General features: G+C 42.7%; 1 protein-coding gene across 1 annotated transcript in view; it reads right to left on the reverse strand.

Moving 5' to 3' along the window:
- Positions 1-18938, reverse strand: part of CDH23 (cadherin related 23) — a 364543-nt gene extending 345605 nt beyond the window's left edge. Inside the window, 2 exon segments of the mRNA XM_033149078.1 lie at positions 3218-3295; positions 18871-18938. Coding sequence (XP_033004969.1) covers positions 3218-3295; positions 18871-18937 — 145 coding nt within the window. The 5' untranslated portion in view covers position 18938.
- Between the last annotated feature and the right edge of the window lie 4302 nt (positions 18939-23240).

Genomic DNA, 23240 nt, shown 5'->3' on the forward strand with positions numbered 1-23240 from the left:
AGCGGAAAGCCGGGGTCTGGCTAGTCCACCACCCAGATGTCCCCCTGGACACAGGTACAACCCCTCTCAGGGTTGAGCAAACCATTGAGTCCCTGGATTCCTTTACCGGAATACCCTTTGCATAGGGATGGCAAGAGGATTCTGTCATACCTATCACCTGAACCAGAGCCTATCCGCAACCTTACAAGTTGTGATGATTTGCTACACGGCAGGCGAAACCCAAGTGGCAACAGCCAATCAGCCAAATGGGGAAAATTCCTACCATGCCCCTATCCCAACTGCAGGCAACACACGACGACATAGCAAGGTCAAGCGCAAACCCTAAATATAGGGAGAGGTGGGCGGGTGTTCCGATGTACTGGCCCCAAGAGGAAGCTCAGGGACATGTGCATAGGCTTATGTAGGTCCCTCGATCTGTTTTAGCTAGCGTCCCATTGGTCGGATTGTACCCAGCATCAAGGGACCTACCAATAGGGTGTTGTGGCTATCCAAACGTTCCCACCCACAACACAAGGGTTTGGTTGCCTGGTCGCACTGCAACACATGCCCCTCTTTGAGGGAGGACTCAATATGCCACACAGTGCAGAGCTAAACAGGAACCAAAAAGAAGCAAACCAGCTGCAATCTCTGCCCTGGGAGCCCAAGTTCATGCTAAACTATGCAAATGTGGCAATAAAGTTGTTGTTGTTCAGTCGTTCAGTCGTGTCCGACTCTTCGTGACCCCATGGACCAGAGCACGCCAGGCACCCCTATCCTCCACTGCCTCCCGCAGTTGGGGCAAACCCATGACAGTCGCTTCGAGAACACTGTCCAACCATCTCGTCCTCTGTCGTCCCCTTCTCCTAGTGTCCTCCATCTTTCCCAACATCAGGGTCTTTTCCAGGGAGTCTTCTCTTCTCATGAGGTGGCCAAAGTACTGGAGTCTCAACTTCAGGATCTGCCCTTCCAGTGAGCGCTCAGGGCTGATTTCTTTAAGGATGGATAAGTTTGATCTTCTTGCAGTCCATGGGACTCTCAAGAGTCTCCTCCAGCACCATAATTCAAAAGCACCAATTCTTCGGCGATCAGCCTTCTTTATGGTGCAGCTCTCACTTCCATACATTACTACTGGGAAAACCATAGCTTTAACTATACATTTGTCGGCAAGGTGATGCCTTACCCCCCCCCCCCTAAAGAATGTCTTAAGCATCCCATGTTTTTTGTTTTTTTGTTTTTAATTCAGAATCAAATTTACCTTTCACTAAGAATACATGGATTAACGGTGTTGTGTAGCAAGTGTGAACTGCAAACAGGGGCGGGGAGCACATGCAAGAAAATAGAGGGCTCTGCTATTCGGGCCCTGATAAAATCACAGCTATTAGCTTGAACAGGGAGAGCAGCCCATCATGCTCAGACTGTGCTTGTGCACACACAGGGCTTACAATCAATTCGAACAGCATTACTAGCCATCCACAGGCCCTGATTGAAGAGCACAAGTTTAATGGACTGAGAGCTTGGAAAGAGGCCAAGAAAGGGCCCGATCGATTTTTACATTTACTAAAACTGATCACTGACAAAATAAATAAATAAAGGCTAAATCTGTCAATCAAACGCCGAAATATTTTGCCAAGGGCACAATTAAAACCACACACACACAACCATTCCCTGTTCTCAGTCGGCTCACAAGACATCTATCTGGATGTGGAAGACGCATTCACATATGCCATATTTTCAAGTGGCATGAAATAAAAGTTCAATTAAATGCTTTTATTTCATGTTTTAAAATGTTACTATAGCTTCACAGCAACATCCTTCATTTCCACCCCTGGAATTTCTTGCCCGGTGAAAGGATTTTGGGGCATCGCAACATTATTTTTGCGAATTTCATAAAACCTATCTTTATACTCAGGATCATTTTGGGGAACTGATAACTGCACAGTGAGTAGAGCTTAGCTGAGTATTTGGACAACCCTGGTTTTTGTTTTCAAACTCTGAGTACTTCAGGATGCAATCCCACTACCCAGTTTCCCTAAGGTAAGCACCGAGACCGACTTTTGGATAGACATGGGAAGGAGTTGATGAGGGTCATTTGACAACAACGAGAAATCTGCCCAGTCCTGTGGAACACCCTGCCAAAACATTCAGCAGACCAACTTCTTCTGTGCCAACATTTAAACACTTGCTAAAAGCTTTTCTATTCCACCAGTCCTATGAAGGCAATTAAGGGTACACCCCCCACAATGGTCTCTGTTGATGTTTTTTTTATTAATTTGCTTTTAACTTGTTTTATTTTTAACTTTTTATGATGTTCTTGTTCGTTTTATGTTTCTTTATTGGTGTAAACCACTGCGATATACTTTTTATGATACAACAGTATATAAATATTTCTATAAACAAATAAATAAATCTGTGTTAGCTACCTGGTTGCCAGTTCTGACCACACAAAGCAGAAGATTCGAGAGCAGGGTGGCAATTTACACATCATACAATCATAGCATTGTAAAATTGGAAGGGACCCTGACAGTCATCTGGTCCAATTTCCCAGAAATACAGGTATCTTTCGCCCAATGTGGGGCTTGAACCCACGGCCCTAAGATGAAGAGTCTCATGCTCTACTGACTGAGCTATCCCAGCTCAAACATTATTATTATTATTTTTGAAAGAAACTTATTGGACTGAACCAAGAAACATAGTAGTAAGATACAGTCAGAATAATTAATTTCAACTCTGGTGTTCTCTACCGCCAGATAAACAATATATTGCACTGCAGACAGAATAGATAAGAAGAGGAAATGCTTCATCATACACAAAAATAAATAAATCAAAGTGAATGGCGGAGGGCACATAAAACTGCAACAAGAAAACCATTGCAAAATATGGAAGTCTAGGATCATGGAGCAGATCTAAGCAAATCCACGCTAGCATTTGGGATTCTTCTTCAGAGTTTGTCATAGGCCTGTTCACACTGCATCCAGTTTAATTTCCCTTTAATCAGACTGAAACCTCAGCCTCATCAACAGAATCTTTATCAGCCTTCTGAAAGCAACCAAAGACAGTGCACATTATAACGCTCTAGAGGGGGAAATCTAATTGCCTTTTATAGGCAGCTACTTTAAAATCAACATACTGAGTAGCCGTTCTTGACTTTCTTCACCCCCCCCTGCCCCCCCAAGCCAAAGAGAATTTGATGCGAAACATGCCATTTAACTCATTAGACATAAAAGCTCAATGAACTTACCCACTGGCGTATCTTCATTGATCAACAGGTATGTGTCGAAGAAATAATTTACGAAGTACGGCAAGCGGTTGCTTAGGCCTGGAAAAATAGGGACAGATAAAAAGGTGTTGTTTATATCTGTGAGGTCATGTTTTAACTGATGCAACAGACATAGCCCTGAACAAGAAAGCTGGATTGCAATGGGTAAAAAGGGAGCCTTTTGCATGACCCAAAGTAAATAGCTAGCGTCAGCTGAGCTATTCAAAAGCACTTGTTCCCCCTTTTAAGTCAGACACAGCAAATTGGTCCAATCCTAAAATGAAAGGAGGAAGAATCTTGGATCCCAGTGGGTGGAAGCAGAGAGGTACCAATAAAGATGAGAGCATGTACTGTGTGGCATTCCTGTCCAGGATGCATGAATGTGTAGCGCTTTTCCAAGGGAGCTGGCTTTTTAAAATTAATAAATGTGCATGTGTTTCTCATTTGTTGCACACACAGTCGACACATCTGTTGCAGGCATAGTGCATTCTGCAAACTCAGGTTGTGTCCACACTCCTGTCTACTGTGCACTCAGCCCTGAGTTTTATTCAAAAACCCTTATGCATCCTGCAGTTTGTCCTAAGATACAACTGTTTCAGGCGCTATTTCTCAAACCAACTACACAAACAACTGGAATTAGGAGCTGTTCCTAATTTGTGCAGGTGGCAACATCATTTGTTGGGGCATGCTTTAAGAACAGGAAAGGTTGTTTTCTGAAAGAAGTCTCCGTGATTACTGAACTGTTTCCAAATCAAGCTCCGGGGGAATTAACCCACCCCATTGCTATTTAGGACATGACTAGAAACAATAAACAGAACTTTGTAAATGCATACATAAACACACACACACCTCTCTGTATGGCCCTTTGTTTGTCCTATGTAAGTTTCATCTTGTGTTTTAAATGGAGTTATTAAAATGCAGCTTGAAGTGCATGCCCCTTGCTGTATGACCTCTGCACCTGATTGCACATCTTACTTTAAAGGATGGGCTAAGAATAGCTATATCCCTGCAGCTAGGCTATCATCATACAGGAGGCTCCCAGGAAGGACCTCGAGCCCGGCTTTTCCACAAGCCACTTTGTGTTTGCTGCTGTGAATGTAGTAAGAACCAGATACCTAGATCTTCCCGAAGACAAATGGCTGTTTCTTTTATAATTATTATTTTCCTTCTGTTGCACTGGGGTGGCAATACCATGCAAAGGGAACAGGAGATGGCAATTACTGTTTTAGCACATGATTAATACTTCACATTGTTCCCATGGCTGTCAGCCTTTTGCCTCGTCAGCCTTAATTGCGCCAGAGCATCCTTTCCTTTCACCTTAAATAATGAGGCTCACTTATTTCAGCTGCCCGCTTATTTTCGCTCAAGTAAGTAAAAGCACACAACGCTTGCAAGACCCTTGCACCCGGAAGCATTGAGAATCATAGAATCTTAGAGTTGGAAGGGACCCCAAGGGCCATCTAGTCCAACCCCCTGCAATGCAGGAATCGCTGCTAAAAAAAAATCCCTGACAGGTGGCCATCCAATCTCTGCTTAAAAACCTCCAAGGAAGGAGAGTCCACCACCTCTCGTGGGAGTCTGTTCCACTGCTGAACAGCTCTTACTGTCAGAAAGGTGGGTGTTGTTGTTTTTTAAAAGAATGTTTAGTAGGAACCTCCTTCATTGTTGTTACTGGCATTTTAGCATAATTGTGGGGATTCGGAGCAGGTAGGTGTTCCCTATTGCAGTCATACCAGTAACAATCTTAGGGTCCCTTCAGGCTGGTGTTTTTCTGCATGTGGACTCTGCATCATTTCTATTTATTTATGTATTTCAACAATCTGTGGTTATACCACTTAATCATGCCAAATGGTGTACAGGAGACCCTCATACAATACGACTAAACATGAGTTAAAACAAGCCATTGATGCAATAATAGTGCATCGGAGATGGATTTACACAGGACCATAGACACATTTATTCCACTTTCTTAGTTGTTCTGCAATACGTCCCCAAAGTAACCACATTATTGCCATCTGGAGGGAGCGTTTTTGAACCAAAAGCAGAGCATTTGCACTATTGACAAATTGCAGGATTTTAGCAGGAAACTGCTGAACATATACCTACTGCAAAATAAACAATTTAGCTGCCCAGAAACTTCTGCAGGCGCAAATGGCATTGAAAGTGTGATAGCATATAACTGCCCCAGTGACACCATGATCACATATAATGATGAACGCTCAATAAAAAAAATATATCTGAAGGGACCCTTACAATGAAGCAAGTAACTCTTTTTTACCACTTCAGAAATGGAGATCTGAGGCTCAGAGGTGTTACTTAGCCAAAGGCCGCATTAATTGATGCATGATTGATCTGGGGGAATCAGAACCAAGACAACCAAGTAGAGTGGCCCACACTGGTTTGGAAGCAGAGTGAAAAATGGAGCAATTGTGTTAGCAGAAGACAGATCTACCAAGTTTCTGAAAGGGTATAGATGCAAAGCGCAATACATTTGACAGATGGGCTTACTTTGGTTCCCAGCCAGCGTTAGAACAGCCAGCACTGTCTTTTATTAAGAGATCTACTTTCACTGCCAGACATTATTGAACAAGGGAAATAAGGGATTTAATTGGCCTGTCAGAAATATTTTCCATCTTGTCTCTGCAGGATCATGTTGCTGGCTCACCTATAAAACAGGTGCCCAGTTCTGAATACACCAAAACACCTGAAAGCTTACCAGACACTAGCACAACGAAGTGTAGTTTTGACAGTATAGTGTGAAATATACTCCTTAAATCAGTTTGGCAGATTCATACAAAGCTGTTCCCAATCAATGTTAGCCTAGACTTCTTGGGAAAACCAGTACTGCCATTCCAAGACAACAAAGACAACATAGTTCCTCTGTTTTGTTTTAAATATTTATAACCCATCCTTCATCTTAGTGATTTCAGGGAAGAGGACAGTAACATTCAGTTTAACACACAGCAATTCCAAGACAATAAACGAAGAATACCTAAATCAGCATTCATCAACCTGGTGTCCTCCAGCTGTTTTGGGCTAAATTCCCATCAGCCCCAGCCAGCATGTCACCTGGAACAACATTAGATCTGGAGAAACTGTGGAAGATGCAAAATGGTGGTGGTGGCTAGGATGCCAATACAGCTGCTGCCAGTTGCAGTGGAGAAAAATAAAGAAAGTTGTACTGTTGATACTAATGGGTATTGGTGGGCTCCACTTGCCCAAGAAGCTATTGGAGAATTTCTCCTACCCCCACATCCTTCCAATTTCCCTACTGACAAAAGGAATTACTCCAAAAGGGTGGAGAATTTTGAGAGGCCATTTGCACACAGATTGAGTGTAACCTGCATGTCTGGATTCCTAGATGTCAGGATGTGACAGGAGTGTCATATGGAAAGGTGTACTTGCCTTTTTTTCTAGATTCTGGATTCGCTCACCTCTAGCAGTGTGCCAAATCACTGGACAATGAATAGGGGGATATATATTTTTAGGTGCAATGCAAAATGGCACCAACCAACCCTACTTTCCGCCTTTGAAAATTTACCTTTGACAAGTTGTAAAAGCATTAGGAGATACATTCCCTTCTTTCAGCTGAAGGCCAGGTAACCTGACGGGGCTCTCAAGTGGGTGAGGTCTGCAGCAGAGGGATTCTCACTCTCTCTGTGTGCCATCCAGTATATCTCTATACTTTCCCTCCTCTCTTCCTCCATTTCTGCATTCGTTTCAGTTACCCCCACCCAATTTGTTTGAACTGATCGCTTAGAGTAGGGGTTGGCAAACTATGGCCTGTGGGCCACATCTGGCCCAATTGCCCCCAGGATCTGGTCCGTGGACGTTCTGTGGATCAGCGATTCTGACTGTTAATTTTTCCCGTTATTTTTTCCCCCAGCGCCACCATTTTTTTCCAGCACTCCTGGCTACTCCCCACCCTTCTCCCTGCCCTGCATAGTGGAGGAAGGGGGCTGGCTGAGCGCCATTTTGGGCAGTGCCTCTCTGGAGCCAGCCAGCCCTTTCAGGCTGTTTGTCCCTCTGCCGCTGCTACCAGCCTCTGCCGCTCGCAAGGGCAGGCCCAGGAGCTGTGGTTACGAGAGTGCAGCGCCGATGGCCATCATTATATGCCTTATTGGTGTGAAACAACAGGATACGAGATGCGTAACCATGTATGAAGAAGTGTGCATGCACACGAAAGCTCATACCAAGAACAAACTTAGTTGGTCTCTAAGGTGCTACTGGAAAGAATTTATTTTATTTTATTTTGTTTTGACTATGGCAGACCAACACGGCTACCCACCTGTAACTGCATGTATGTTTGTGACACATATTCTTAGCTGAAATACAGTTTTAAGGGTTGCTACATTCAGTTACAACAATTAAACACTAATTGCCCCCCCCCCGCGCTTCCTTTTCGTTTCTAATATGTAAACTGACGATGTTGTCGCTTTATAGTCCTCTTTATCTTTTGCAAAATTAATTTCAGGAAGGGTGCCTGTGCTGGTCACCCAGATTCTAATCTCATTCCTATGTATACAACATCCCAATGGACGATTATCTCTGAAGTGCTTTTTACATCAGCTTCATTCTAAAGCATAAGGTAGCAGAGAAAAGGCAGAGAGACAAGCTAACCACAAAGCATGTCAATAAACAAAGCCAATTGAAGCTCATCGGGGGGAAATATGTCCTGGAACTTGTGCTAACCCTCTAAGAAGAGATGCCTGTGTACAACAGAGGAAATCAGGCAGATGGAGGCATCTCTCAGGGGCAGTGTAGAATCAGCACCGTTGTGTTCTTCTTAGCAATAAAATGTGTTTCTTTCCCACAACCTGAATATTACTTTCAATATTCAGAATTCTCACTATCTTTTAAAAACAGCAAATCTGCTTTTTATTAAAAAAAGCACGTTTTTCAGATGTGATAGAAACAAGTGAAACTCAAGAGGGGGGTTGAACATCTTCTCAGTTTAAGAGCTGATAGCTCTAATTTGGAGAGTGGTGCTCCATATAATCTTCTTGGCAGCAATTCCAACACCTGACTATTTGCCTTCGCAGCTGTTCCCTGCCTCTTCGTTTGTTATCCTGTACACATGATAGCTTGGTATGGAAGCAATATTTTAAAAGGGGTGGGGGTGGGGAGGAGCTTGGCACAATGACATGATACCCCAATACCCTCTGATGGCATACTGCTAGAGGGCAGTTTGCCGAAAACTTGCACCAGCTCAGACTCCCTACAAACAAATCAAGTTTAAGATTGCCACCTAACATCTGCTATGCCTTCAGGTGCTGAGATTTTGAAATTAGCAAAAAAAAAAACAAAACTGTTTTACAAAAGTTTTTTGTTTTGTTTTGTTTTTACTCTGCCCAAAGAGGCTTCAATATTTCTGCCTCATTCTTAGGATGCTTGAGAATTTTGTTAGAATTTTGATCAGTTTGGGGTTTTGAGGTGACCAAGTATGGTGTATTCACACACACCCCAGTCAAGTTTTCTCTAGCATGCTGTAACCTCCTGTTTCCCTGATCTGAAAAACCCCATGGGGTGAATTACTTCATGAGCTCTTCCCCTGGGCTTTAATTGAAGTGTGTGGGCACTCAGAAGGCTGCAGAGCATAGATGATTTGAGAACAAAAGAAAGGGCACCCATAACCTGCCGCCATCGCCTCCAAAAAAGGTAATCACATACAAATAAAAAATAAAACCCTACATCCCACCAAGGATAAATTAATTGATTTTTTCCCCTTCCCTGTGATAATGTTCAAATGCAATTTCTTTTCTCATTCATCAATGCATAATGTTTTGGGGAGGGGAACACAGGAGAAATTTTTGGCAAAGCACTTGCTGAAATAGCAGCAGCAGGAGGTGGGGGGAACCCCTATAGAGATAGAGCTAGTCAGAAAAGGTGCATTACCAGGCTCTTACAAAAGTTATGTGGTAAGAGATAGAGGAAGAACAAAGGACATTTATTATTATTATTATTGTTGTTGTTGTTGTTGTTGTTGTTATTATTATTATCAGCAGCATCGGGAATGGAAAAAGATGGGGAGCATAGGGTGAAAACAAATCCTGCCACTGGAGCGCCACCTTCCTTCAAGATATACTATGGGCTTAACAGGTGGTGAAAGGCAGTTGATAAAAGTGGCTGTCATTAAAATAGTATTGTTATGGCAATGGTCAACAATATTCACAACTTAAAATGCATAAGCATTTGAGCTGTGAGGAAGTTTTCTTCCACTTCCATGTTACTCAAGAAGTGAATCGAATTCTGTGAAACTTTACCTTTTGGATTTAATGCTTGGGAGTGGTCATTTCCCTTTTTTATATAATTTTGTTTCTGAGTTTCAAAAGTTTACAAGTTAATACATACACCACTCAGCCCGGACACTGAGATCAAGCACTGAGGGCCTTCTGGTGGTTCCCTCACTGAGAGAAGTGAAGTTACAGGAACCAGGTAGAGGCGTCCACCCTGTGGAACACCCTCCCATAAGATGTCAAGGAGATAAGTAACTATACAACCTTTAGAAGACATCTGAAGGCAGCCCTGTTTAGGGAAGTTTTTAATGTCTGGTGTTTTATCATGTTTTTAATATTCTGTTGGGAGCCACTGAGAGTGGTTGGGGAAACCCAGTCAGATGGGCAGCATACAAATAATCAATTTTTATTTTTATTTTTATTTTTCCAAATACACATTCATTTCACATTCAACTTCCCCTCCATCCCTCCATGGTTTTCCCCATAATTTCTAAATGTGCTGCATTCTACACTTTATCTTTTCCACACTGTAATGGAAAACAGTGTGGAAAAGCGTGGGAGTGGACATTTTCCATCCATCTCCCCTCTCCGCTAAGCCTTCATAAAACACCACTGGTTTATGAAAGTATTACTTAAAGAAATAATTTTTTTAATAGTGTTTATTATATATTAATTTTCATATAGTCAGCCAGCTTGGAGGTCAGTTATGAGGCAAAAAAGTGGGATATAATAATAGTGATACATAACAGTGGCTCATCCTAATCAGGTTCCCACCCCCAAGTTTTTTTTTCTAATGGACCAACATGGCCAAACTGATTTTGTGAACGAAAGTGTGGTTTGTACAGATACCAGATGGCAAGTCCCTGCAGAACTCACAGTGTTTGTCGCAATGATTATGCTACAGAAGAGCCTTTCAAGTTTCTTGAACAGCAGCATTCTGGGAGGGTGATGATTGTACTCCTGCCTCCCGAGTGGACAGTACCTGTGCCCATCTTTGAACAAATTCACCTTCATTTTATTCACTCTGCTCTTCGTTCTCAGATTTCTATGGTGGCTCTCTTTTCCTAGAGAGCACATAGAGCTCATGACAAAACGACCGGTCTGGAGACAGACAGCAGCAGAGATATCTATTATTGATGCTCCTGCAAGGCTAGGAGAGTGTTGCCGAACACATGTGATCATCACAGGTTACATTGTTTACTGCAGAGTGGTATTCAGCCGCCTAATGCTATAAGCTTCTCCAGCACCTAGGGTTGCAATCCTACCAAAACCTTCTTGTTAATAAGGTTCGCCAAGTATAGTGGGGTTTTCTTCCAGTTAAACATGCACAGGATAGGACTCCATAGTGCAGCACCGATTGCTGTGTGGGTTGAACTAACAGTACAGATGCAGATGTACCTTGGATGAACTGTAATGGTCACCTTAAATTTGCCCCTTTTGGTTTGTTTTAGTAACAGGTTTTTTCTTTTTCTCCCTTTTTTGTTGATCTAAATTCAAACTGAATTATGCAGTTGCTTGAATCAGACGCTAGAGGGAAACAATACGATATGTTCAGTGGAACCTCGGAGCTGTAATTTCAGAAGAGGACTTGTTTAAGATAGTTGTGGTGTTTTTGGGTTGTTGTTGTTGTTTTTTGTTTTTGTTTTTTGCTTCTTTTCTACACAACTCAGTGCTTCCCAGCACTTTTCAAAAAGTCCCTCCCCAGTTGGAGGATGTGGGTGGGGGTATGGGATCAGAGCTCTGTGCAACATGAAAATTCGCTCATTGAGAATGCCACACTTAATGGGGGAATTCTGGGACCTGTTTCATGTTCTTCTCTCATTCAGCATCTAGAATGACAGTAGCAGCACAACCAATGCTGCAAAAAGTTGTGGGTATTTGTAACTCACAGCTGGGACAAACTCAATTCCTCCAGTTTTTGGGTTCTCTCTCTCTCTCTCTCTCTCTCTCTCTCTCTCTCTCTCTCTAAACAGTCTGTTTGTAGCCACCAAGCATGCTCAATACTAATTGATCTGTTTTGTATTTCCCACCCACCCCTTAATATTTTTGCACTTCTGCAAACCCCCTGGTTCCCTTGATCCTTCTGGTACCATTTTGGCTACAAAAGGATCCACTAAAAAGGATGGAAACCAAACTAGTCCTGACCTATTTTCAGAATGTTTATTATTTTTACACCAACTACTCTTAAAAAAAAAGCATAGGCCACATTTTACTCATTTATCCCCATTAGAAACATCATTAACATTTTCATTTTATAAATGTTGGCACAAGTAGATAAGACTACTAGGAAGCGGATTAGCAATTAGTCCATTGCTGCATCTACAAATACCAGCCAACGCTCCCCACTTTGGTACACATTACGGTGTCATTCTGAAGGCGAGATGTACAATTGCACAATTTCCAGGCTTTTAAAAATAATAATAGTTTCTGGCTAGTTTTAGTTTGCTCCCGAATGTGGAAACAACTACCACTTTGGAGTTAAGGCTTGTTTTCAAAATGGGTGCCATTTTTACAGATGTTTGTAGCAATCTGGGTGTCTTGAACAATGAGTATATTAAACTTAAGTTACTGGTAACTCACAGGGATGAATCTCACTTCTGAATTCTGCTGGCCAGCTCCCTTCTTGGATGATATTCATTTAACCCAGTTTTGAACTTTTTGTTTGTTTGTTTGTTCCATCGGCTTTACCATCTCATTGCACCCCAAGGACAATATCTTGTTGGGCCTCTAGCTGGTTCTATAATAAACTCGAGCTGCTGAACATAACCAGACATGGGCACAGAAGTCTCCAGCCTAAACTTTTTCATAAAACAACACCAAATATAATTCTGCTGTCCTCAACATACTAGCTTTCCCCAGACAGGGAGCTGTTGAGTACATGCCATTATTAAATATCTGCTTCCCAAAGTAACATGATTATAGGAAAACTCCTATGAAAAGCACTTGGCAGCAGCTGTCAATCCCCCACTACTTCTCATGCACACCAAAAAATGCACCTGTAGCAGTGACTATAGGCGTGTGTTTGCGTATGTGTTCCACTGCATACCGCCCTCAACTCATCTAGTTCTGTGTCACCCCCTTGGCACAGTCCCTGCCTTGGCTCAGCTGAGCTCAAATGAGGGTTGAGTGTGAGCCAGTTCTCTAGGCTGAGATAGTGCAGGACTTCACTTTGATTACTGCCTGTCCAACAACCAGGGATCAAAGCATAATACAGGTGTGTTGCCTAGCAAACGGGCACATGTTGAACCCTAAGGCTGTATTTTGCGTGAAGTGTTCCTAACCCCCTCCCTTTCAAGGCAGCAAAATGTTCCAAGAATACCGTAGCTGAGTAAGCCTGAAAGGGTTTGGTGTTTCCCCCCCCCCTTGCGAAGCCAGCCGTCATGACTATCACCATAAATTGGTCTGCGTTCAAATATTCTCTTATATACCATATTGAAATCTAAGCACCTTAGCATTCAGGAGCTGGCAGAACAGTAACAATAATTCAAAGCATAATCTCATGGCTGGTTTTTTGTTTTTTTTAAAAAGTAATGCCAGTTCACTTTTCCAGAGGGTTAGACCATCACACAAAACTGGTTTATTTCCTTCAGCTTGGAAGCAAATGATGTTAAAATGCAGATTAGAGAGATGGAAAGGCATGAGACCATGGGGGCAATATATTTACAAGACCAAAGAATAACACATTTCTGTGGCATGCTAAGTTTTGAAATCTTAGTTTAGAGCACCTGCCGATTACGATTACTGGATGCCCAAGGCGCTGTGTAACCTGCTGGGCAGCAGCTTTCCTGAAAACCGCCAGCCATATACAAATGAGACTTTTGAATAACAAGGATTTTGTTGCAATACTTGATGTGCAGCCAGTTTTCCATGGGACAAATGACCTTCATTCTTGACTGCCACACTTTTCTCGATTAGCACAAAAGCTGTGATATGTTAATGGCAGGATCTTCTTCAGCAGCCATATTACAGCATTTGGTACAGCCCGATTGCCAGGCTACTAAAAGCACACATGCTCCAGCTATGGGGTGTAGATTTCATTCCTATCTAGATCCCTTAGATTGGAAAAGCTTGGAGGAAAGGGAAGGGCCCTAGCTCAGTGATACAGCACATGCAGAAGATTCCATGCTCAGTCCCTAAGCTGGGGGGGAAACCTGTCTGAAGCCTTGGAAATCAACTTCCAGGCAATGTGCTTCATGGGCTGACTATGGTATATAAGGCAGCGAGTTGGGCTGAGCGATATCTAGTTTTCAACATTATGTTATATCACCAGCTAAACACTGCAATGTACTGATATATCACAATGTCTGAAATTGTAGAGGCATTGGCTGGCTTCATGGTTTTTCCCACATTGTGATTTTTGCATAGCACACCCAAACACACACATCATGCGAGAAACTCAGATATATAAACTAGGTGCCAAATGGCTTCTTAAACCAGCGTTATAGTCGCCAAAACGAAATGCCTAGTTGCCATTAGGGGGCCAGATGGCTCCCAAGTCATAACTTTTGGGTTTCTGAAATTCTTTTTGATTGTGCAGATAACATATCACAGACAGAATTGTACAGGGTGTGTTGCTAGTGTGTGAAAACATGTAAGATCCAAAGATGCCCAGGCATGCATCTCCAGATGGTGGAGGCATCAGGCGCTATCCTGGCATCTGGGCATCTTTACCTGGTTGCAAGTGGCCGACATCTAAGGGCAAAATGCACCTGGAGAATTTTGAGTGCTGTTCGCAATATATTGCCAGGTCAAAAATTTTGAAACCAATATTGTGATATGGACTTCAAACTGGTTTTAGACGATATATGGATATATTGCCCAGCACTACTCCTAAGCCACGTTTCTATTCTTCGTCTCGATGAGCCCTTTGACATCTGAAGACAGCAAAGTTTGAAAGTCTTCCTACAAGGAACATATTTTTAAAAGCTACCTACTGGGGTGCTGTAATTTGGGAGGTGGGCTCTCTCTCACACACACACAAACATACACACCTGGGAGTTCACTAGTGCTAGGCTGTTAATGCCACCACATGGAAGTCTCTTGCCAGGTGGTGTTTTAGGCAGCTGCTGCTGCTGCTGATCTTTTCAACACATTGTCGCTAACTTTAATGACTTGTTTTCTCCCCCTGCTCAGCAAATTACTATTTCAGAGGGATCAACAGCAGAGCAATAGAAGGAGAAAAAAATGAGAAGCAGCCTCCTTTATCTGGCTGCCAGAATGCCATGAATTTTTAAGCATCCCAGTTGAAGACAGACACTTTATAGCTGAGACAGGGGTGTTATTTATTACAGGGCATATATTAAGAACTATTTGGGCTGGTAACATGAAGTCTGTTTGAAGCACATGGGAAAGGGGAGCTGCTCTTTCCCATTTCTCCTCTCTTCTGATATGTTTCTCTGCTCTTATACAAGGCATTATCAGAGAAACTGTGACATTGGATAAATGGGAAGCAACTTCCGATACTGCAAATGGAGTGTTCAGCTGTGCTCCTTAGTTCATAGCTTTCCCCATCATCCCCAACTCCCTTTGCAGCACCAAAAGTTGCCCTCACTTCTGTGCTGCTAAGAAGCCAAAGCAGCTACAGATTCCATCTCCAGTCAAGCACTAAGATAGTAAATAGTACAGTACAACTGGATAGGACCCCCCCCCCACCAAACTCATGACTTGCATAGATTAAAAGCCAAGCATGTGACGATGAAAAAGAAGAGGAGGAGGAGGAAGAAGGGACCCTAAAGCCTAGCGTAAGATATATGCCACTTCACTGGAGACTCAGCTCTTGGGGTACTGAATTGAATCAGTGTGCATGCACAGCTTGGAAGAAAAGAAAAGATCTCTCTTGCTGCAGTTTCTAGTGGGAAGGAAAATACAATAAGCTACACCAAACTGAAAACAGCCATCATTCATTCATTCATTCATTCCTCCACTCCCCCCCCCTCTCTCTCTCTCTCTCACACACACACACACACACACACACAGAGCTAGTGGTCTGTAGCCCTGCATTTCCAGCATCACATGGTTTCCAGAAAATAAGCACCCTATCTGGATATAGCAAAGAGTGCTACCATTGGAGTCCTGTCATGATGTGTATCCAACCAAGTTACTCGTTCTGAGTTGCAGAAGAGCATTCTGCATGGCAAGAACATCCCAAGAGAAGCCCTGCTGAATCATAGCAATGGCCCATCTATTTCAGCAGCTCATTTCTCAGAGCAGCCAACCAGATGCCCCGAGAAAGTGTACAAGAAGGGCATGCAGGCAACAGCACTGTCCTATTTATTGCTCCCCAGCAACTGGTTTTCAGTAGCATATATTGCCTCTGAACCAGGAGGTTGCATCTGACCACCATGGCAAATAGTTGCTGACAGACAAAATTCATGCACCTTCTTGTCTACTTATAGTCAGCTGCTCAGTGCAAGACTTCCATGTCACCATCGCTATACAAAAGCAGTGAAGAAGCAGCTGCAGCCATTAAAAAATAAATAAAAATCTATAAAATCCAGGAAAGCTAAAGACACAGTACCATGGACAGCGACAAATAAATATTTGCCTGGCACTAAAAGAACCACAAAGTTGGTGCCAGGTGCGCTTCTCTGGGGAGTGCATTTCAACCATGAGAGGCGGCAACAAGAAGGCCCTCTCTCCCAGTCTCCACACCAAGTAGCAGAGGGTGGGATGGGGTGGCAGTACTTACCTGACCTCCTGATGGTGGAGTCACTGCTGCTTACCAGGAAACAGAGTGGGAACAGCAGAGATCTCCAGCAGGTCTCAATGAACACTTCTCATTCTGCTGGGCACCTCCCAGGGTCAGATTCTACCAAATTCCCCATCTCTTTCCACTCCTCCTCCACCAGACCTCTCCCTCCAAGATGTATCCACAAAGCTCATGAGTGGTCAGGTAAGCACCTCCACCCCAAGCCACCATTCACAACCATCCCCCACCAGCCTGATCTCAAATGGCAAGAGGACCCCAGGGATTCTTCCTGACCAAATGGTTTGGACATGGTTATGCGGAGCCTTTTCTAGCTCTACAATATCCATTCTGAGACAGGGTGAACCATAGACCTGAATCATAGACAGTATGCCAGATGTGGCTGAATTGTACATTTCCATAAAGTCATTACAATTCTGGCAGCTTTATTTCCAATCTCTTTCCTAAGCACCCCTGGCACGGAATATGCCATTTTCAAAAGCTACCATGCACTGGATTGACTGTTTCATTGGGCTATCCACCATCTTCCCAAGATCTCTTTCCTGATTAGCCACTGCCAGCTCAGTTAACATTAGACAAGGAATGGTAAATGAGAAAAGCAGAACATTTCTGATTCACACTGTTCATTTTTCACACGGATATGCCACCATAAGGCACTTTATGTGCAAAAAAGAAGAGATTTTATTGTATAATGGAAAATGCATGTTTCTCAGAATATGGTAAATAAATATAAATCTTCACACAAATGGATGATTTCGCAAGACGCTTTCACTATTTGGAAAGCTCTCTTACTGCGGCTCTACTTCTCTAGCAGTGGCAATACCAACTAGCCCTTATTTCATTGTTGACAACTGCTAATTGGGTGGCGGAGTTGTTCCGAATTTACTTACACCTTATACTGAGCCAGATCACACCACCTTCAAATCCAAGCAAAGAGTTTCCCCAGTTCCTACATTTGAAGTTAGGAATCTGAAGTCAACAACAATTGCCATCCTGGGACAATTATCACATTGCTCCCATTGGCAGTTGGGGAAACCAGGAATCTTGTAGTTGTCACTATATATAACAACTTCTGACCATTAACACAATTGTATTGAAGTAACTAACACAAACAGCAGCTAAATCATCTCCCGAGTATCAAACTTTGAATTTTCCCCCTTAGTGTAAAGTTTGTTCTTAATTACAGAATCCTCCCACATGGGTGAGACAGGATGATTAACCGAAACACATTAACTAGAGTTGTGCCGTTGTTGCTGTTGCTGTTATTTTAATCCTAATATGTTGGTATGAACAAAATGAAAACCTTCTGAAAAATCATGACAGGGGAGAATATCCATAAAATATTCAGGAGCAGTTGTTACCAACTTTACTTACCTCACAAGGTGGCCAAAGCTCCCCCCCTTGCTTTTTCTATTTTATTTTATTATTTTTAAGATGCAGGCTGCTTACAGCAGCAACAGAGAAGAAGAGGAGTTTGGATTTGATATCTCGCTTTATCACTACCCAAAAGAGTCTCAAAGCGGCTAACATTCTCCTTTTGCTTCCTCTCCCACAACAAACACTCTGTGAGGTGAGTGAGGCTGAAAGACTTCAAAGAAGTGTGACTAGCCCAAGGTCACCCAGCAGCTGCATGTGGAGGAGTGGAGACGCGAACCCGGTTCACCAGATTACGAGTCCACCACTCTTAACCACTACACCACACTGGCTCCCTTCTTTATGCCATTGCACTTCCTGAAATGCCTCGGGAGCAACACATTCCTCTTAGGGCATTTTGGCAGGTGTGGCTTGTTGGAAGTGGCATGAGGCTTCTCACAGGAGGGAGGGGAAAGCACCAAGATCAGTAGAACAAAGAGGAGGCAGTCTCAGGTGCTTCCTAGAATAAGATGCTTATTTAGCTCAGGATGCCTATTTAGCTCAACTTGTTTTGTCAGGAGGTGTGGACGCTTGTAAACTTGCTGAACCTCAATAAAAACTTATTCTGTACAACTGAACTTTGAAAGCTTCAAAAAGGCTGTTAATCTCTGCAATGAATAATGCTCCCACCACTTCCTGCACTTTCTGGTGAGAGCCAGTAAGGCAACCAACAAACCTCATCCATTAATTTCTCTCTCTCTCTCTCTCTCTCTCTCTCTCTCTCTCTCTCTCTCTCTCTGTGTGTGTGTGTGTGTGTATGTGTGTGTGTGTGTGTGTTTAATTCAAAATGCCAGTAGTTCCACTGAAGGACAAATTCATACGGAGCCTTTTCTCACACATTAACCATATTAATCACTCAGCTGCCTGAATGTGGCAAAATGTTTCTCCTAGCCAGGCACCATGCATGATCGCAGAATTCTAGAGTTGAAAGGGACCCCAAGGGTCATCTAGTCCAACCCCCTGCAATGCAGGAATCTTTTGCCCAACATGGGGCTTGAACCCATGACCCTGAGATAAAGAGTCTCATGCTCTACCAATTTTGCTACTGCTGAACAGATTGAGTGAATTCTAGCATTATGGAAAGGAGAACTGAAAGTGAGACAACCTACTAGAGAGTTTAAGTGGAAAAACCTTGTCCTGAGTATCACAAGCAGAAAAAAGGCCTCAGATTCAGGCTAGTGAGTATGTTAGCCAGGGATTACATCAACCCTTCTCTACTGAAGTAAGCAAAAAAGAAAGGGGAGAATAAATAATAGTTTAGCAATGACCAAAAGACTTACCCAAGCAGACCCACTCCGAGAACAGAAGGGCAAGGAAAATGATCCTGGCAGAAAAGTGACACTCCATGGTTCCTAAAATAGGAGAACAGAGATCTTTATCATTTCAGTCCTGCTTTATTTAATTAAATCAAAGTGCACTCATGCCATCAAGTGAAACTTAGGATCACACCTCGGAATGTATTGAGGCATGGGGGGAAATTGGACTCAAAAGTCGAACACAAAATGCACATTAGTTATTTGGGGCAAGAAAAAGGCCAAACAGACCCCCCCCCTCACGCGTACACACAACTTTTCAATAAGATTTAGAATGGAATGCTGAAGTGCAAAGCCAGGCACTTATCCCAGTTGGTATGTTTACATGTGTGTGTGCGCGCACACACACACACACACTATGAACTCAGCTCTGCAGCAGAGTATTGCTCTTTTTGATACAATCCTGCTTCCTTACCTGCCTCATGTTGCCGCATAGGAGGCGTTGCATCCATTACTCTTAACACACACACACACACACACACACTGCTGTGTCAGCAAGAGCTATGTTTGCTGCTGAAAGGGGAATAAAAGCTTCTCACCCAACAACCAAATTTAAGGGGGGGGAGACAGAGATTAAGATCTCAGTCTGTCTACAAACCAGCACCAACCCACAGGACAGTTCTCAAGGATCCATTAGAACACAGGGAAGAAATTGTTTGATTGAGGGCCACTCTGTTATACACTGGAGTTTCATGATGGACTGTGGATGATAGCAAAATGTGCAAGGCATAGAACGTTGGCTGCTTTGGTAGCAAATATTGAAAAATCTGAACTGATGCAGCTGTGAATAATGAATATTATAATTAAAATTGCATTTGCAGAAGAGTACAGCTAGCCTGGCTTCCAGCCTAGGCACAGGCAGCACTGAAATTGTGCTTCCAGACTGTGTCAGTGATCTCCACCTAGAGATTGATAGGAGCAATCACACTTTATTAATCCTGTTAAATTGTTCTGAGGTCTTGAATACACAGATTATGAGGTATAGGCAATGCAACCTTGCAGGATTACTCAAGTAGCTTTGCTTGTTCTCAACAGAAGTGGATAAATTGGTGGATGTCTCCCAGGGATCTTCCCTGCCCTTGTCTATTAATCCAATTCAAGGTGTGTGCGAGGCCAGAGAGCAAAAGCACAAGCCTTACTAAATTCAATGAGCACTGAAAAAACAAGAAGAAAAAACCCATTTGTTTCGATGGGGCTTGTGCAAAAGAAATCCTAGTGCACTGCACTCAGTAGAGGGCACATCATTAGTGCTAGCTGTTTCACAACCTGAGCACAGCTGTGATGTGCTGGGAAGAACATTAGCATGCAAACCAACGCAAGCGTCCCACTATGGCTCCAGGAAAATCACAGGCATAGATTATTTGAGCACACATTTCCTTACACTGCTGGTGGTACAGGAGACAGAATGAATTATGGCAGCACAATGTTTAGAAGCATCAAGTTGCCGTGGGTCTATGTTGTTTCCCCAACAATAAAAATCAGTCAAAAGCATCTCACTTCCAATAAAGAAAGAAAAGCAAGACTCCAAATCACAAGGAATTACCAGGTTTTTTGTTTTTTTAAAAAAATAGACTAAAATTATAATGCAAGATTCATTTGGTAGACGTTGTGCCTATTATACACATAAATTTATTCACTTACATAATATAGTTTTATTGAAACCATATGGTTTTATTGAACAGTCTGAGTCCCTCTCCCCAGTGTGGCCTCGATGTAGTTTTGTCATGAATCTGCACTCTCCATTTATACGTCCATATTACTGAATGGATGGGAAAGCATGATGAACTGGATGGGAAGGCATGACGAACAACTACACAAGCTTCACAAACTTCACAGAATTCCCACCACCATCCCACATTCATTTATCTATTCTCCCCCTCCCCAGTTCTCCATATCCAATTGCTACAACAATATTGGCATCAGCCATCACCATTTTGTTTTAGGGAATGGATTCTGTTAACGTTGCATACAAAACCAAGACCATCATGTTGTCTCTGGCTGTTATTTAGCGCACCCACCCACAATCGTAAAAATAGGGCATTAGTAAATAGGTGTCTCTGTCACTTTCACGATGTTTTCAGATAGCATGGAATTCTGTGTTGAACTCCTGTGGTTTAGGTCAGCATTTTTATCTTATGGGCCAGAAATCCCAAGCTCAAGAGGTTACCCAACAAATGATCATTCACCCCAGATCCCAGCGTAACAGAGCTGCTCGTGGGCTTCTGGGGAGCAGGGGTAACTAGTTGTCGGAACACTGGTCCTTGACAGAATCTGGGGCACCAGGCAACCTAAGGCCTCAGTTTAGGTCTCGTAGATGCTGGAACAACACAAGACTTTCTGCTCCCAAGCTCTTCTGAACAATTTTACATATTATGCCGTGCATTTTCACTGACTCATCATCCTGCCCTGATTCTTGGACCATGCTTGTTTAAGCTTTATCGTGCTTTGACCCCAGGTACACCTAGATTCTCCTTGGACCAATGCCACTGTGTTTCTGACCACAGGCTGCTGTTGAGAGTCCTGACACGGTCAGAGTACAAAAGGCAGACTCAACTTTGGGTTCAAGAAACCATTTGGATGATAGAACTCTTCACCAAGGAGGTGCATTTGGTGCTCCAAAAAAAAAGCCAACTGTGTCTCTGGCACAGGAAGATGCTGAAAGCCCAGTCCTCAGTTACTGCTTGCCAGGTTTGGAGAGAGAGAAAATTCTACTCTCCACCCTCACCCCTTGGAGCATCCTTTAAAAGCAGTAAAAGCAGAAAAGCAATTTACATTATTTACAAAGACAGAACCAACAGCATCCCTTTTAGACCTGTGTTGTCTATTCTAAACAAATTACTTACATTATGCAAGCAGTTCTTTAGAGTTGCTTGCGAATTCTGCGCTCATCAATGTTTCAGGTTTCCACCCAGGTGATGCTTCAGTCTAGAAAGCATCTTTCCGTTTTTCTTTTTCTTTTTAATGGCATGGTGTTAGGAATGGGGATTGTTGGATGACATTTGTTATTACTGTGATTTCCCAAAACTATGGCAACAAGTCCTGAGAAACCTGAAATTAGGTACAGCAACGGCACATGCCCAAATGCTTTTGAAATGGAGGGGGTTGTCAAAATTAGGTTGTGATATGGCACACAGGGTGGGGAGGTCAGCTCTCCAAAGCAAGAAGAAAAATCAGAAATTCAGATTATGCAAATGCAAGCCATTTATGTGAACTCAAGCAGCTTCATAGACCCCACTCCACAAGTGGTATCTTTAGTCTAAATCTGAGATATTTACTGAATTCTGGAATAATATACTGAATTCCAAGGTTTCATAGTCCCTGCTCAGTCTTGGATATAAAGACACACTTGCCACTGTAAGATAGGTTTCCAATCCATAAATATTTTTATTTATCATTTACAATTGCAATCTTTTGACATAAAAATTGTATATTGCTCATGTTACTACTGCGTCCTCTACTAGACGATGCCAATTACCGATTCAAAGGCACGCTTGCCATGATGAAGTATTAATTCAGGCTAATCTGTCTTCTTTCTGACACCAAAAGGAAATAATCTTCTTGTGGAACATTGTCAAATTATTATTATTTTTTTACAATATGAAGGAGAAAGCACAAAATATTATTAGGAAGCTATTATGGGATGATTCTAGTTTCAGGTTTTGCAATGACAGCCATCCGGGACAGTGTTTACAGAAGGTCTGTCCACAGAAGTTTAAAAGGCTTGTAGTAATTAAGCTTCCTCTCTTATTTTAGATGCTATTATTACTGAACCACCCATTTTTGAGATGGGTACAAGACTTTTAGTTCATGCTGGATAATCCAGACAACATTATACATACATACATACATACATACATACATACATACATACATACATATGAATGAATTTTGACTACTAAGTCGTCCAGTAGAAGCCAAAAAAGCCCAGTATGTGAAATTCAAGTAAGTCAAACAATCACCTATGAAGGGCCAGCTTTTGTAATTTTCTCTCTCCCCCCCCCCAATCCCTTATTACAGGGACACACCAGAATCAAAGGAGCCTTAACAAATTAGTATGCCTTTAAATTTGCTGCCCCTCCAGTTAAAATAGACCCTTGCCAGTTAAAATGGGCTCAGACTGAGTAATAAAGTAAAGCTATGGTAGATTAAGGGGACACGGGACCCAGGTGGCGCTGTGGGTTAAACCACAGAGCCTAGGGCTTGTCAATCAGAAGGTTGGCGGTTCGAATCCCTGCGATGGGGTGAGCTCCTGTTGTTCGGTCCCTGCTCCAGCCAACCTAGCAGTTCAAAAGCACATCAAAGTGCAAGTAGTTAAATAGGTACCGCTCCGGCGGGAA

Source organism: Lacerta agilis, chromosome 5, assembly GCF_009819535.1.
Source record: "Lacerta agilis isolate rLacAgi1 chromosome 5, rLacAgi1.pri, whole genome shotgun sequence".
NCBI lineage: Eukaryota > Metazoa > Chordata > Lepidosauria > Squamata > Lacertidae > Lacerta > Lacerta agilis.